A 17,518-nucleotide genomic window follows, 5' to 3' on the forward strand; every position below is an offset into this window, starting at 1 on the left:
AAAAAAAAAAAAGACACCAGTCCATCCAGTTCAACCTATGGTGTGTGTGTGGGTGTGTGTGTGTGTGTGTGTATGTGTTTATGTCAATAGTAGAATGTATACCCCTTTATGTTGTGGTCGTTAAGATGTCCATCTAATCATTTTTTGAAATTATCGACGCTCCCTGCAGATACCACTGCTTGTGGAAGAGAATTCCACATCCTTACTGCTTTGACCGTATAGAACTCTCTATGCAGTTTAAGGTTAAACTGCTTCTCCTCCAATTTCAGTGAGTGTCTTTTTAAATTTCCTTTCACTGAAAGGTTTGTTCCCTATGTTAGGGTCACCAGTACGGTATTTGTACATCAATATCGTATCCCCTCTCAAGTGTCTCCTCTCCAGAGAGAATAAGTTCAATGCTTGTAGTCTTTCCCCATAGCGGAGATCCTCTAGTCCAGAGGTCTTCAAACTACGGCCCTCCAGGTGTTCAGGAACTACAATTCCCATCATGCCTAGTCATGTCTGTGAGTGTCAGAGTTTTACAATGCCTCATGGGATGTGTAGTTCTGCAACAGCTGGAGGGCCGTAGTTTGGGAATCCCTGCTCTAGTCCATTAGCTTTGCTGCCCTTCTCTGGAATCTCTTCAGTTCCAGCGCACCCTCCCTGAGGACCGGTGCCCAGAACGGGATGGCAGACAAGATGTGGCCAGACCAGTCTTGCAGAGTGGGAGAATTATCGTTTTATTTCTGGAGTGAATCCCTTTTTTAATGCATGCCAATATTCTGTTGGCTTTGCTTGCAGTAGCTTGGCATTGCATGCCATTGCTGAGTCGGTCATCTACTAGGACCCCCCCCCCCAGGTCCTTTTCCATCCTAGATTCCCCCCCAGAGGTTCTCTACCTAGGTAGGGTTCTCCCCCTAGCTTTGCTGCAAAAACCATGCTGCTGCTTTGACTATGGAGAGCTTCTTGCCCATACTCTGTGTAGTGAAAAGGTTACTGGCAGATGTAATTCTGGAGACATGCCTATGCCAGTCAGAAATGGGCTCCCACCAGCTGCCTCGCAAGAAAAAGTTGGGACATTCTAAAGGGGAGCATAGAGGTTTGGTGGTACATTTAAGCAGTGACAGGACATAAAATTTGACAGTGTTTGCACTATCTATAACCAAGAGCTCTGGAACAAATAAAAACACACCTGAGCATATGGCAGGGAGAAAGCTGGCATCTGGGCTCTCATCTGGATGGTCTGCTTCTGCTGTTCCAGGCGCATCTGTCTTTCCTTCTCCTGTTCCTGCAGGCGCTGGATGGCAAGCTGGCGCTGCATCTCCAAATACTCCTACAACAACATGCAAGACATTTAAGGAGATACTAAAATTATTTACACATTAATTAACACATTATACTTACCTGCTCTGTGCAATGGTGTTGCACAGAGCAAAGCCTGGTCCTTCTCCGGTCCTCTGCCTCCTGCTAAGTTCCCCCTATTGCAAGCCGCTTGCTATGGGGGCACTTATGCGTGCTCAGCCCCCCCCCCCCCCCACTCCCTTCTCATTGGTTGTGATTGACAGCAGTGAGAGCCAATGGTTCCCACTGCTGTATCTGAGGATTGAGAGAGCAGGTGCTTTAGAGCAGTGTTTTTCAATCTTTTTTCAACCAAGGCACCCTTTAAAAGCTGGCAGAATTTCAAGGCACACCAACCAAAAATTTTGAAAAAATGAAATTGTTACTTACATCAATGGATTTCAGGAGTGCGTTGTACGGGGTGCAAGGTTCAGGAGTGCGTTGTACGGGGTGCAAGGTTCAGGAGTGCGTTGTACGGGGTGCAAGGTTCAGGAGTGCAAGGTTCAGGAGTGCATTGTACGGGGTGCAAGGTTCAGGAGTGCATTGTACGGGGTGCAAGGTTCAGGAGTGCATTGTACGGGGTGCAAGGTTCAGGAGTGCAAGGTTCAGGAGTGCATTGTACGGAGTGCAAGGTTCAGGAGTGCATTGTACGGGGTGCAAGGTTCAGGAGTGCATTGTACGGGGTGCAAGGTTCAGGAGTGCATTGTACGGGGTGCAAGGTTCAGGAGTGCATTGTACGGGGTGCAAGGTTCAGGAGTGCATTGTACGGGGTGCAAGGTTCAGGAGCCGAGGGAAGAATGGTGGCTTCAGATGGAACATAAATGAGTGGAGCCTATAGCAGGACATGCAGCAGTGTATCCAAGACAGCCAGGGATTGGTGGGCAAGCCGGGGACGGACGCAATGAGAATGATTGGAGCTGTCAAATTGAAGCAGTGATGTCGGGGTGGGCAGGGTCAATATGCAGGGCTCCGCCCCTTTGTTCCAGCTGGCAACGATGGCGTGTATACATTGCTGGCCGGGGAGGAAGGTTACAGGGGGCGGGACCAATTGTAACTGCTGTATGTGTACCCACAGCGGTAGATAATTCGGGTTTATTATACACCGCTGTGGATGCACATAGAGTAGTTACAATTGGTCCCGCCCCCTGTCAGCAATGTATACACGCCGCCGATGCCAGCTGGAACAAAGGGGCAGAGCCCCGCATATCCCCTGACATAACTGCTTCATTTTGACAGCTCCACTCACTCTCTTTGCGGCTGCCCCCAGCTGGCCCACCAATCCCTGGATGCAGGATGGGATGTTACACTGCTGAGGTATGTAGCCCCTAGTTCCCGGCCAACCCCAGGCCTTGGGACTCGGGGATAATAATGTGAAATAAGCAATACTGCTAAGTGATGGGTCATTTTGCTGCGGCACACCTCGGAACTCTTCACGGCACACTGGTTGAGAAACCCTGCTCTAGAGCACATCACTGGATCGAGATCAGGCTCAGGTAAATATAAAGGGTGGTTAGGCTGCTTATTGAAGGTTTTTTACTATCATGCATAGAATGCATGAAGGTAAAAAACCTTCAGCCTTTAGAATCACTAAGTCTTGCTCAACATGTCCCATGTATAAACTTAGCAGCCATCGTATCCTACCTGTTTCTTCTGCCTCATTATCTCTAGCTTTTGTGCTAGCTGTATCTGCCGCTGCCTTTCGGCCTCCTCCGCAGCTCGTCGCAGCTTTTCTCGGTGCTCCTCGCGAAGTGCATTTAGAGCCCCCCGGGCATCTCTGATCTGGGCCAGCTTGTCCTGAAGACCTTCATAATACACTGTGGAGAAACATGTAGAGATGGTAGTGTGTAGTTCTTACACATTGTTTTGCTAGTCCAAGAAGCTCATACGGTCTACTTCATGACATCTGTTGTACATATGGGGCCAAGTCCTATATATCTAAAGTCAAATACAAAGTATATATCCTGAAACTAAAGACACATCTAACATGGAGTATACTGGAGTGTAATAGTAAATTCCTCCTTACCCAATGACATATCAAATTACCGTGGTTTTACGAAGTGGTAAATACACCCAAATCAAGGTGTTTTACCTTGGAATTTCAACTACATTACCCAAAAATACAGAATGAGAAGGTGGGAGTTGAGGCAACGTAATAACAAAGGCTCAGATTAAAAAAAACCAAAACATCAAAATTTTAAAACCAACCAACATTTAATACTTACCTGCTCTGTGTAATGGTGTGGCACAGAGCAGCCCCCATCCTCCTCTTATTGGTTCCCCCGCTGGTGCTTCTGGCTCCCCCCCATTGTTGTGTGCCCCCATAGCAATCCACTTGCAATGGGGGCACTCATGTGTGCTCACTCCCGAGCCTTGCTCTGTGTGTCCATAAGACAGAGCGCGGCTCAACCCTGCCTCTTGCTCCCTCCCCACTGGCTGTGACTGACAGGAAACCAATGGCTACCACTGCTCTCTCTGAGCCAATGTGGAGGCAGAGAGTCTGGACAGCAGCTGCTCTCATGCACAAGGCTGGATCGGGGTTGGGCTCAAGTATTAGGGGGGTTGGGGGGACAGCTGTATAGTGAAGGTTTACCATAATGCATTCTAAAAAACAAACCTTCAGCCTTTACAACCACTTTGGTGAGAATTTCTGGCAGCGAACCTCTGGGTTTGTTGGCCTGCAGTGACACTGCCTAAAAACAGGGAAGAAATACTTTTGAGCTAGGTCTGAAGAAGCCTAAAGTGGTTGTTAAGCCACTATGTTATGTTTATACCATCCCCTCTGTTAAATAACATTATGTGTCCCAGTGTCTGTGCTTTAAAAAAAAAAAAAAATGCAGATTTTCTACCTGATTTCAGAACGCCTCCCGGCGCTCACGTGACTTTTAGCCCCTTTCCTCTCTTAGGCTGACAGCTCCAGTGGGCGAGGCCGAGACTTCAGCCGGGAGGAGAGGAGAGGTGGGCAGTCACGTGAGCGCCAGGAGGTGCTCTGAAATCGGGTAGAAATCTGCATATTTTTTTTTAATAAAGCACAGACCCTGGGACACAATATTTTTTAACAGAGGGGATGGTATAAACCTATGTGTCCCAGTGTCTGTGCTTTATTAAAAAAAAATATGCAGATTTCTACCTGATTTCAGAGCACCTCCCAGCACTCATGTGACTTCTTGTCCCTTTCCTCTCTCAGACTGACAGCTCCAGTGGGCGAGGACGAGAATTCCCTCTGACGTCAGCCAGGAGGAGAGGAGAAGAGAGGCAGGCAGTCATGTGAATGCCGGGAGGTGCTCTGAAATCAGGTAGAAATCCACATTTTTTTTTTATTATAAAGCACGGACACTAGGACACATTTTGTTATGTGAGGGGGATGGTATAAACATAACAGTTTTATAGCAGCGGGGAGTGGACTGGAATGAGCTGACAGGCAGGCGGGAAGGGGGGGGGGGGGACAGAGGAGAGCTTTGGATGAGGGAGGAACGTAAACTGACCACATCGCCAGGGCTCAGAAACCATGATAAACTGTGGTCAGTTTACAGAGGGAGGGGCAGAACCAGGCAGGATCAGCCAGGTATTTCAGGTGATATAGGGGGTCAAATGACACAGCACAAGCACTGTGCTGCATAACATGCTTTAAGGGAACAGGATCCATTTTTTTTTTTTAGGGTAACAAACTCTTCTGACATGCATTTACTTCACAGGTCTTCCTTGGAGGACACCAAGCTAAAACTGAGCTTTTTCCTTCTGTGCAGAGGGGTATATGCTCATAACAGGAAAAAGAAAATCCTTCTGCCTTTTTTCCCCACAGGCAGGGCTTATACCCTGGATTGGACACAGCTGATCACATGGAAAAAAGCCTACGTCATAGGCTCTTTACCGGGATCGGAGATGAGGTGTGTCAGAGGGACACACAGTACCACCGATCAGAGCGGCCTATCCTGCCGGTCAAATGACGCCCAGCCGGGATGGGACAACCACTTTACAGCCGTCATTTTACTATATGAGGGGCGAGAAGTAGTTAAGTGGGGGCTTGGAGAATGCAACCATATTTCATATTAAAACTGGATTATGGTCGTAACATAAAATATGATCCCAAAGATGGAGTATGCCTTTCAAGTGGAAAAAAAAAAAAGTAGTTATGTAAAGTAATTCTGTCACATTTCACTCAGACTCCTATGTAGCATCAGCAAGCTAGATCCAGTGTGTACACAATGACGTCCTTGAAACCTACAGCGTCTCTCATCCAGCTGGTTGAGCAGCTCCAGAAGCTGCGGGTGCATGTTGTTAATAGACTGGAACAAGGACAGCACCGCCGAGTCATTGGTGATGCTCCTGCCACGCATATGGTTGCTTTTCATGCGATTCACAAAAGTGGTGACGGCGTTCTGCAGTGCCTTCAAAAACTGCTCATGATTTTCCTCAGACTCGCCATTCTGGTACTGCTGCTGGAAAAATGGGAGATAGTTTAATCCAGAATCAATATAGCAACTGAATAAATTGTTTACAGTGTTAAAGTGGAATTCCAGCGTACATCTAACTGCCCTCTGTGTCCCGTTGCAGAGATTTTCCTTCACTTTCTGTCCCAAAGTAAACAGGAAGTGGGAGGAAATCTCTGCAAAGGTAATTCCTTGGGGACCCCCCCAGATCACTAGAACTAGTGTCCCCATTGGAAGATTTCCCCTCTATTATTTTTCTGGGGGCAACCCAAAATTTGGGATTTTTCTTTGCTTTTACTTTCAATGATAATAGTAAACCGGACAAATCGAAATCTCCTTAACTACTTCAGCCCCGGAAGATTTTCCCCCTTAATGACCAGGCCATTTTTTGCGATTCGGCACTGCGCTACTTTAAGTGACAATTGCTTGGCCGTGTGACGCTTTACCCAAATAAAATTTATGTCCTTTTTTTTCCCTACAAATAGAGATTTCCTTTGGTGGTATTTGATCACCTGTGCGATTTTTATTTATTGCGCTATAAACCAAAAAAAAAAGAGCAACAATTCTGAAAAAAATATATTTTACTTTCTGCTTTATAACACCCCCCCCCCCCCCCAAAAAAAATGAAAAATCAATTTTTTCATCCTTTTAGACCAATTTGAATTCTGCAACATATTTTTGGTAAAAAAAATCCCAATAAGTGTATATTGATTGGTTTGCACAAAAGTTATCACGTCTACAAACTAGGGGAAAGTTTTAGGTCATTTTTATTTATTTTTTTTACTAGTAATGGCGGCGATCTGTGATTTTTAGCGGAACTGCGACATTGTGGCGGACATATTGGACCCCTGACATTTTCTACACTTTTGGGGAGACCAGTGACATTAGTACAGTAATCAGTGCTAAAAATATGCACTGTTACTGTAATATTGACACTGGCAGGGAAGGGATTAACCCAGGGGGATCAAAGGGTTAAGTGTGAGCCTAGGGGGTTCTTTCTAACTGTATGGGGGAGGGCCTTGTGGAATCAACACAGAGACCTGTGATCCTAAACAGCACTCCAACAACGGCTAGTTAATCTTGGAGCGGTGACGTCACCAGTAGGCTTTAATGACCCACCTCCCTCCTCTCCCCTGAAGCCACGCTAGCTGACACAGTGGAGTTAGATCATGTGCCCAGATCAGAGTGACCTGAAAATAGGTATATATAACTTTCTTACACAGGTTAGGAAGTATGGGGGGGGGGGGGGGGGCTGGGGAGACAGTTGTAAAGCTAGTTAGGTGTAAGCTAGAGTTCCACTTTAAGGTGGACTGTGTGAGAGTTGGACAGTCAAGTTGCTGAAAGCTCAGCTCAAAAGAAACAGAATTCTTACCTCCATTACACTGACCATGTTCACTGGTGGCACTTCAGCCACCTGCACCACAGGCTCACTTGTTGGTACTGGAGCGGATGGGGTGGGGCTCTTCCGCACCTCTTCCTGTTTCTTCTCCCAGTAATTGCGATTTAGATAGCGGGCAAGCTACACAGAAATAACAGATGAGACCGAGCATGATGGAAAGCAGACAAAAAAAAAAAAAATGACCGCATATCCCGGCGTATAAGACGACACCCTAATTTTCCAGTTAAAATATAGGTTTTGGGCTATACTTGCCATATAAGACTACCCCCCTTCGGCAATTTACACTAGTGATCGACCGATATCGTTTTTTTATTGCCGATACCAATATTTTGGTCATCGCATATCGGTATCGGCCGATATTTTCGTACATTAAAATTTTAAGGTACTCTTGTGGAGGGATCTGGAGGTCTAAAAGACCCCAAACCCCTCATCTGCATTTAAAAGCATTCAAAACGCCAAGTTTGGCTGTTTTGAATGCTGTCATTTTTTTGAGTTGACATGATAGGACATCCCTTCCGGGTTTTTGCACGGAGACCCGATCAGAGCTGAATGCGGCTTTGATCGGGTCTTCTCCTCGGCGGCCGTGCAGGCTGGTTGCACGGGCGAGCTGCGGAAGGGGATGACGACGTCCCCTCCCGCTCCTTGTAATGACAGCCTATTGTCATTAAAAGACAGCCGACTGTCGGCTATGGACGCCAGTACCGGGGTGATGCCTCTAGCTGCAGGCATCACTCCGGTACAGCACTTTCCCGAAATATCGGCAACCTCAGGGGCCGATTCCGATATATCGGGGAAAGTGCATATCGGCCCTCGATATATTGGCTTTGCCGATAATCGGTCGATCCCTAATTTACACCCAATAATCTGTCAGCCCAAAACAAACGTCCTTAGTCTTTCAGCCCGCTGGATGTGCGGTAATACTCTATGTACCGTAGCTTCGGCTACATACATTAAACAGCGCTGAGCCAATCACGGCGGGCGATGTATACGAATAATACATTCAAAGCCATCTGGGATTGGCTGAGTCAGAGGTTGTAACATCATCAGCCCGCCTCTCTGACTCCGCCAATCCAGCAGGCTTTATATTCATTAACATAATACATCGCTCTCCGCGATTGGCTCAGCGCGGTATGCTGTATGTAGCCGAAGCTGCAGTACATACTGTATTACCGCACATCCAGGGGGTTGCGAGATTAGGGACGTTCCTTTTGGGCCAGCTTGGCCCAAACTAACTATGTAAAGTAGTCCTCACATTTTTATACTTTGTGTAGAAGACAACCCCCAGATTTTTGGGGGATGTTTTTAACAAAAAAGTCATCTTATATGCCAGCATATACGGTATGTCCAGTAATAATCCTATAATTTATTACCTCAGGGTCAATTTCTTCAGCAAGCGGAGCAGAGGAATTCTAAAAATTGTGGGAGGGAACAAAAAAAAAAAAAACAGATATAATTCCTGTATTGGAAAGCACACTTTAATGTTAAATCAGGAAAACTGAATATCCCAGTGAAGCAGATACTCACCACAGAGGCATAGAGAGTATTGGCCGGAGGGGCGGAGGATGTAACAGGGGTCGGGTCCGCCTTTGGATATACACCATAGGTGTTCTTTTGTCTCTGCAAGTGAAGACCAGAACCATCTGCATTAGCGGGGACTCCCTAGATTACAAAACGCACACTATGACATCCATCTGCTATAGAAGAAGTAGAGAAATGCTTTGAGCTGTTGTAGGAATGGAAGCAGACTTACCATTCTTTCCTTTTCTTCAGCTTCAGACTGGGACAAAGCGATAGCCAGCTGCAGCTCCTCCTCCTCCTGCAGAGCAGCTTCGTCCCTCTTGGGCGGTGTCTAAAAACAGAACATTCAGGGAAATAAAGGAGGAGTTAAAATAAAAAATCCCCATTGTACAGGGATATTTCATATGATGGCTTATAGCCACAAATGTATACAAAGCAGTGCTAGCTGATTCAAAGGCAACTTTTTATTTAATTATAGATAGAATGCAAAAGGGTTAGATACATTATCAAGTTTTTAATTGTGGTCTGTGCTACCGCTAAGGAGATGAAACTCTTTTTTCAGGTAACAATTTTCACAGACAGAAAGTTAAGGCAAATCCAACATTTTATTTTTGAATGGCCATCAGAGCAATAGGTGAGAGAAAATCACCCAATGGGGGCATTTCTTTCCCTGACATCTCTAAGGCTGGCCATACAGACATTTAGGCAAGTAGTAAGCAAACATCTTTTTAGGGTAGAGGATAGAGATATTATATTAGATAGATAGATAGATAGATAGATAGATAGATATAATATATATACACACACACACATATACACATTATATATATAAACACACACACACACACACACACACACACCTGTGTGTATAAACTTTAATGGCATCCCAGTCTTAGTCCGTAGGGTTCAATATTGAGTTGGCCCATCCTTTGCAGCTATAACAGCTTCAACTCTTCTGGGAAGGCTGTCCACTAGGTTTAGGAGTGTCTATGGGAATGTTTCACCATTCTTCCAGAAGCGCATTTGTGAGGTCAGGCACTGATGTTGGATGAGAAGGCCTGGCTCGCAGTCTCCACTCTAATTCATTCCAAAGGTGTTCTATTGGGTTGAGGTCAGGCCAGTCAAGTTTCTCCACCCCAAACTCGCTCATTTATGTCTTTATGGACATTGCTTTGTGCACTGGTCCAAATCATTTGGTGGAGGGGGGGATTATGGTGTGGGGTTGTTTTTCAGGGGTTGGGCTTGGCCCCTTAGTTCCAGTGAAGGGAACTCTTAAGGTGTCAGCATACCAAGACATTTTGGACAATTTCATGCTCCCAACTTTGTGGGAGGAGTTTGGGGATGGCTCCTTCCTGTTCCAACATGACTGCGCACCAGTGCACAAAGCAAGGTCCATTAAGACAGTGGTCCTCAACTCCAGTCCTCAGGGCCTACTAACAGTCCAGATTTTAAGTATTACCTTGCGGAGATGCAGGCTAGAATACTGCAATCACTGAGCAGCAAATGATATCACCTGGGATGTATTTATGTTATCTTGCAAACCTGGCCTGTTAGTGGGCCCTGTAGGCTAGGGTTGAGGACCACAGCATTAAGACATGGATGAGCGAGTTTGGGGTGGAGGAACTTCACTGGCCTGCCCAGAGTCCTGACCTCATCCCGATAGAACACCTTTGAGGGAGACAGCGAGCCAGCCCAACATCCGTGCCTGACCTCACAAATGAGCTTCTGGAAGAATGGTAAAACTTTCCCATAGACACTCCTAAACCTTGTGGACGGCCTTCCCAGAAGAGTTGAAGCTGTTATAGCTGCAAAGGGTGGGCCAATCCAATATTGAACCCTATGGACTAAGACTGGGATGCCATTAAAGTTCATGTGTGTGTAAAGGCAGGTGTCCCAATACTTTATACACACACATACATAATATATATACATAATATATATATATATATATATATATATATATATATATATATATATATATATATATATACACACATACACACACACACACACACACACACACACACATATATATATATATATACATATATATATATATATATATATATATATAAACACATATACATACACACACACATACATACATATACACAAATTTATATACACATTATTATAAGTAATTGAGAGACTGGGAAATACACCTAGATTACATTTGTTAAAACAAATAGTCTATTATACTGGGGTATGCATTGCCGTATAGGGGAGGAATTCTGCACTGCTAAGTCTACCAGTACAATTCTGTACATACATTGACTTCCTTACAAAAATTCTCATTTGGTTTTTCTTCTTTAACCCTCTACTGTGACTGTGCCTGTGACCGATCTACCCCCGAATCTTGGGCTCCCTGAGATTCCCATCCCCCTTCTTCTATGGCCTCCTATTTGACAATTTTCTGCGGAGTACCTAGATTTGATCAGTTGGTTTCTGTTGGGGCCCTATGTTTTGTAAACTGGTAGTAGAATTAACCCCCTAAAGAAGACAACAGCTATTCGCATTGGAGTTTATACTTGTACACCTGGCACCTAGAATTTGGGAGTATCGAAAATGGGATTTTTTTTTGTTACTCACCGTAAAATCCCTTTCTCTTTGTTCATTGACGGACACAGCTGCTTCTGTTTTAATCTTATTTTATTAAGGTTTTCAAATATAAAAAACAGAGATTAAGTTTACAATAAACAGAAAGATTCCAGAGTAAAAAAACAATTACATAAATTCAAGATACGGACGGACACAGCTGCTTCTTCCTAATCCATGACCAAGCCGGGTTTTATAGCTCCACCTACAGGAGTAGGACCCTAGGCAGAAATAAAATCTTGGAACCTCCTATGGGCAGTTCTCTCTGGGTATAAAACCCCCTCTCTGGGTATAAAACCCCCTCTCTGTACTATAGGCCTCCAGTCAGTCACAAGCAGTGTCAAAGGAGAAAACTCCAGAGGAGTGGGTGCTGTGTCCGTCAATGAACTCAGAGAAAAGTGTTTTATGGTAACAAATTCCATTTTCTCTTACGTTCGTTGACAGACACAGCTTCTTCCTAATCCATGACCAAACAGGGATGTCCCCAAGCAGTGCCACAATGAAAGGTGGGCAAGCCAACGAATGTAGAAAAAACCCAGGGCAACATGCCAACACTCCAAACAACCTCAAAGGGGGGTGCCTGAGAGACCGAAACAGCTGCCTGCAAAACTTTGCCGCCAAAACTAGCATCCGAGGATGTGAACACATTAACTTTATAGAAGTAAATGTGCACACAGACCATCAGGTGGTCGCTTGGCAAACTTGAGAAAGATGCCTGATGTCGGAACATCAAGGAGGCCGCTCACTACCCTGGTGGAGTGTGCCGTAACAGGGAAGGGAGGATCCTGACCCTTAATGGCATATGCCTGCACAATCATCAGCCGAATCCAACGAGAAACAGTGGCAGAAGAGGCCTCCATGCTTTTCTGCAGACTGTCCTTAGCACAAAGACAGTCAGACCTCCAAAAAGAAGCCGGAGAATTGCGCGAACCACACCCACGGAGTGCAAGGCCACCTCCTTGGGTGCGAAGATCAAAAGGCACAGGGAAGGAAGGACAACATCCTCATTCAAGTGAAAATCCCAAACAACCTTCGGCAGAAAGGAAGGGGGGGGTTGAAGCACCACCTTGTTCACGGGCAAGACCAGATAAAGCGGCTTATGGGACAAGGCCTCCAGTTCCGACACCTGCTGCACCGAAGTGATAGCGACTAGGAAGGCAACTCTCTGCGAAAGCATAAGCAAGGGAATATCCCAGATGCTCTTTAAGGAAGGCTTCTGAAGAGCCAACAACACTAAATTCAAGTCCCACGGTGGCAACAGGGAACACACAGGGGGCACCACAAGACAAACTCCTTGAATGAAAGTGCAGACCAAGGAATGCGTGGCCAAGGAATGTGGAAGAAAACAGACAGAAAAGAGAATTGATCCTTGATCGTAATTAAAGCTAGTTTCTGATATACGCCACGATGCAGGAAGGCCAACACCCGAGCCACCAAGAAAGAGCAAGGCTGGAATCCCCAGGGCTTTGTGCCAAACGATAGAGGCCCTCCAGGTGCTATGATTAATCTACTGGAAGGTAGACTTACTCGCCTTTAAACAAAGCCGGGATCACCAAAGCAGACAACCCCCTGCCCTTCAGAACCTGGCTTTTATTAGCCCAATGCCGTCAAAGCCAGAAACGATAGAACACCAGGCCCTTGGAACAGAAGCTCCTCTTGAAGAGGCAGCCACTAGACAGCGACTGCCACCAACCCCACCACATCAGCGTACCATGGACAACAAGGCCTGTCTGAAGCCACAAGTATGATTGGGATCTGTTTGGCCTCTATCCTGCGCAACAGATGAGGTATGAGACGAATGGACAAAAAGCCATAAATGAGATTGTACTAATCCCACGGCGCCAGTAGCGCATCCTTCACGTCTGCTAGAGGACCCAACGATTCAGCACCGCCGCTGTGCTCTTCATGTTTGCCTGATGATTGAATAACGCTACCACGATAGCGTTGTCTGACTGGAACCTGATCAGTAGACCCTTTAGGGTTTTCGTTCACTGTGTCAACCTGATTGTCTCAACCTCCATAACATTTATGGGAAAGCAGACTTCCCCTGAAATCCAGCAACCCCGAGCCAAGTCCGATCCCAGGACTTCTCCCCAGCCCAACAGGCTGGCATCCGTCTAGACTACAGTCCAGCAAGAGGAAAGGAAGGACTTTCCGTTCCAGAGGACGGGAGACCGCAACCATCAGAGGAGGGAGGCCCTCGTCGACAGCTCCCGGTAAATCCAAATTTCCAATGCAGTGGGAAACCTGTGCCATTTGCATAGGATTTCCTTCTGCGGTGTTCTCATATAGAACTGAGCAGACAGACCGCCTTGAAGGTAGCCACCATCAGGCGCAAAATCTTCATGCAAAAGCGCAGGGAGGGTCGCAAGTAGAGCTGCTGGACTGCAGACCGGAGGGTCCGCGGAGTGTGTAAAGCGGGAGGAACACCTTGGCCTGCTCCAAAATCGAGGATCAGCCCCCCAAATACTCCAAGCACATGGATGGGGTAAACACAGACTTCCTAAGGTTCATGATCCACCTGACGTCCTGGAGGGAATGCACAATGATCCTCACCATGTCCAACAGGGATGAGCAAGACTCTGCCTGCAGGAGCAAGTTGTCCAGGTAACTGATCACAGCAATCCCATTGTCACAGCAAGGCCAGGACCGGGGCCAAGACCTTGGTAAACAGCCGGGGAGCGGAGGCCAGACCGAAGGACAAAGCTACAAATTGATACTGTGCATCCTCAATAGCAAAAGAGTAGGAAACGCTGATGTCCCTCGCAGAAGAGAATAAGCAGGTAAGCGTCCTTGACGTCTATGAACCAGAAAACCCCACTTGTGAAAGGAGGCCACCCCAGAACGAATAGATATCATTCTTGAACTCGAGGACCTGCACAAAAGCATTTCGGGCCTTGACACTGTCCATCTTGGCGACTGTGAACAGATTGGATACAATCCCTGGCACCGAGACATTAACTCCTCGAAAGAGCAGATCCTGCACAGCCCAGTAAGCCACAGATTGGAGAGAAAGAACCTATCTGGCGGAAGGAATGAAATTCTATTTTTTTAGCCAGAGAGAATGATATTTGGACCCACTTGTCAGGAATGAGGGACGCCCACAGGCCCGGAAACCAGCAAAGGAGAGCCCCCATTCTGGATAGGGACGGGGGCAAACCTTTAAGATGAGGACTACTTATCCGGGGGCATAAAGGGCTTCTGGGGCCAGGGGCACTTAGCGCCACCCGAAAAGGTCCCAAAAGGCTTGGAGCCCTTAAAGTGACTGAAAAGTCTTTTTTTTTTTTTACTACGCACAAAAGATTTTTTATATTAAATGCATAGAATGCATTAAGATAAAGAACCTTCTGACTTTACAACCACTTTAACGGAGGACCCAGCCTTCTTGCTCGGTTCCATTCCCTTCCTGGTCTAAGCTACCTGTAAGACTCCTGAAAATATCATCCAGCGTAGCCTCAAACAGCCATTCTCCCTGAAAGGGCAGGTCTGCCAAGGCTTTTTTGGAAGTCTGGTCAGCCGACCAACATTTGAGCCAAAAGGACCTGCCTCAGCACCACTGCTGAAATGGATAGTTTGGAGAGAAGTGGGGCCACGTTATGGGGCGTGTCATAATGCACGTCAAGTCTGCAAATTCCACATACGCTTGAGGCTGAAACACCAGAGCTGTGGCTAACAGGGTCCTTAAAGGAGGGAGATTACCCCATCTGAATCACTGTTGCAGTATTGAGGCGGGAGATAGGTGGATCCACCACCAGCGGAGTAGTCCACTTCTTCAGAAGGGCCTTCTCAAGGGTTCTTAGGAAGCACAAACAGTGCTTTTAAGACCCCCATAGAGACCACACAACTAGATGGGCGCTGCTGCAACAAGGCACCCCACAAAGTCCTAAGGCAGGAGAGACCACCCCAGGCTGCCCAGTAGAGAGAGAGGAAACCCATAGAAAGGACTCACCATCAGAGGCTACAAGGGTCACCCATAGGCAATATCATGAATTCCAGGGACTGCCCCCACACCCTCTGACCTTCAGAAGGCCCGGGCTACAGTAAAATGGCCGTTCAGTCCCTCCCCCAGCCAGCTCACATAGCCTGTACATGACATAATAGAGACCAAGCATGGGCAGCAAAGAACAAAGGCAGTAAAGTCTACAAGCCAAGAGAAAATGGCGGCAACGGCTCCACAAACATGGCCGCCGGCCGATCATAGCCGCATGGTGAGCTCCCAGGACCCAGATGAGAGGCAGAGAAGGTAGGCGGCATCCCCCCCGCAGTAGTATTAGCCACCCCCCCAGCCCAGGGGAGCCCGGAGACAGAACCTGCACCCCTCACCGTGGGAGGCAAGGACACTGATGCACAGAACCTGGTAAGCTGCCAAGGGGGGAGCGCCTGCAAAACCCACCACCCCAGGGAGGACCAGTGCCCCACACCGCATCCAGAGTTGGAAAGGAGGGGGCATCTACTTACCAATCCAGAGGAGTGTGCAGGTAAGGCTCCTGTGAAAGATCCTCCTCTCCACCTAAATGGGGGGCTGTCGGCCAGGGGTAGCACGGACAGACTATAGGAGCCTGTTCATATGTGTCCCCGCTAGATATTTAGCTTGCTGGCCGCCCCAGTCCAGGATGGGGCAGTCGCGGTTTACCGAGCGCGGAGCTAGCAGGCTGCGCACGCTCGCTGGTCAGGCTGGGGTGACCACTGGATCTAGATAAACCAGCCCGTCGCTCTGCCTGACTGTTGGCCTCAGAAGGTCTCTGCAGTAAAGAAAAGCCAAAATTCCAAAAAGAAAAAAGCTGTGGGACCAGCAAAAAAAAAAAAAAAAAAAAAACAAACAATACACCTGAAGACACTAGGCAAGAATGACTGGAGGTCTATAGCAGAGAGGGGGTTTTAATACCCAGAGAGAACTGCCCATAGGAGGTGCTGAGTCTTTTTTCTGCCAAGTGTCCTACACCTCTAGCTGCGGCTATAAAACCCTGTTTGGTTACGGATTAGGAAGAAGCAGCTGTGTCCGTCAATGAACGTAAGAGAAACAAGGTTTGATTGACGTTTTATTACCATTCCTCGTGTGGTTTTATCTTTGTATATGTATATTTCTTGTGTTAATGTTTCCAATAGGGTGATCTTTAACACGTTGATGTCAATAAAAGCGGTCATATTTTAATTACATTCATGTGTGTATATTGTGGGTGCCTAAAAAGTCCCGTTATTTTCCCCATGTTTTATTTGTGATTGTTGTGTTGGGATGTGGCACCACAACTATTGTTGGGTCATAGATTTACAAAGATTATATATTCTTATAGGTACAGCACCTTGTCAGGCCACTTTGCCTGCACTGGGGAGTATTCAGTTTTTTTTTTTTTTTTTTTACTGAAGCCCCTTGGCAAGGAGAACTATTTCGGGAAAGCCAACAAGGAGATAATGCATCTTGTTTTACTCTATCCTCCACCAACCACAACCTTTGTCTTTGGCTTTTTAGAGGACAAAAGAACACTGGCTGTGGTGGATGGAACGCTAAAAAGGTAAGATCTTATGCCTGGTACACACAGGAAGCTTTTCTTCGTTCAACCCAGTGGGCTGAGCGAAAAAAAAAAAAAAACGAGGAGATCGCTGTACTATGTAAATGTTAGTACAACAATCGCCCTAGCTGTGCTATTGTGTTCTAGCAGGGGGACAGACCGCCCCCTCGCCACCCTGCCAGAACACACCAGTCAGTGCTCGCAGCCATTGACTGCAAGCGCTGATCGGATGCCGGTTTTCCAGCATGCTTGTTTGACAGAAGCCGGTCATAAGACTGGCTTCTATCGGACGAGGAGCTGTACACCCGGGCGAAAATTCAGCCAGTAACTGCCAAACCGTGTGTACCTAGCTTTTCCACTGCCATCCCTGTGAGCAACAACTTTGATAAAACTTTAAGATAACTTTGATAAAACTATCTTTAAAAAGGTTAGTCTGAAACAGTTCAATTGAAAATTCAACAGAAATGATTTGTTCCTCTCACCTGTGATTGCTGAGACAATGGGCTGGTCAAGTATTCTGGGGGCAATTCCCCGCTGGTGGCAGACTTTCCTTCTCCCTTCCTGCAATAAGACAATGTGTGTTTAGTGAGACACATGGGCCAATGACGGCTTTTGAGAAGCAAAACCCAAGGAAAAAATCAGTGCCTGTACTTTAAGGCCTCATGCACACTGGACGTTTTTACAGTGGCTGTTTTTGGCATCAGATGTTTTTTTTCTACAGCCAATAAACTCCCCAGCGTGTTTTCCTAGGTCTC

The 17,518-nt window shown here is 46.6% G+C and overlaps 1 protein-coding gene across 8 annotated transcripts in view; it reads right to left on the bottom strand.

The window, feature by feature from the left end:
- Nucleotides 1-17,518, bottom strand: part of HGS (hepatocyte growth factor-regulated tyrosine kinase substrate) — a 47,099-nt gene that overhangs the window by 12,413 nt on the left and 17,168 nt on the right. For 2 of the 8 annotated variants that reach the window (XM_082272668.1, XM_082272673.1), the window contains exons 9-17: nucleotides 17,246-17,324; nucleotides 11,251-11,304; nucleotides 8,894-8,992; nucleotides 8,668-8,802; nucleotides 8,514-8,552; nucleotides 7,117-7,263; nucleotides 5,540-5,753; nucleotides 2,959-3,131; nucleotides 1,172-1,312 (exon numbers count right to left, since the gene is read on the bottom strand). In XM_082272668.1, coding sequence (XP_082128794.1) covers nucleotides 1,172-1,312; nucleotides 2,959-3,131; nucleotides 5,540-5,753; nucleotides 7,117-7,263; nucleotides 8,514-8,552; nucleotides 8,668-8,802; nucleotides 8,894-8,992; nucleotides 11,251-11,304; nucleotides 17,246-17,324 — 1,081 coding nt within the window. The remainder of the gene's footprint in view (nucleotides 1-1,171; nucleotides 1,313-2,958; nucleotides 3,132-5,539; nucleotides 5,754-7,116; nucleotides 7,264-8,513; nucleotides 8,553-8,667; nucleotides 8,803-8,893; nucleotides 8,993-11,250; nucleotides 11,305-17,245; nucleotides 17,325-17,518) is intronic. The other 6 variants (XM_082272671.1, XM_082272670.1, XM_082272669.1 and 3 more) reach the window with 6 other exon arrangements.

This window comes from Pelophylax lessonae, assembly GCF_965119305.1.
Source record: "Pelophylax lessonae genome assembly, chromosome: 11".
NCBI classification, from domain to species: Eukaryota; Metazoa; Chordata; class Amphibia; order Anura; family Ranidae; genus Pelophylax; species Pelophylax lessonae.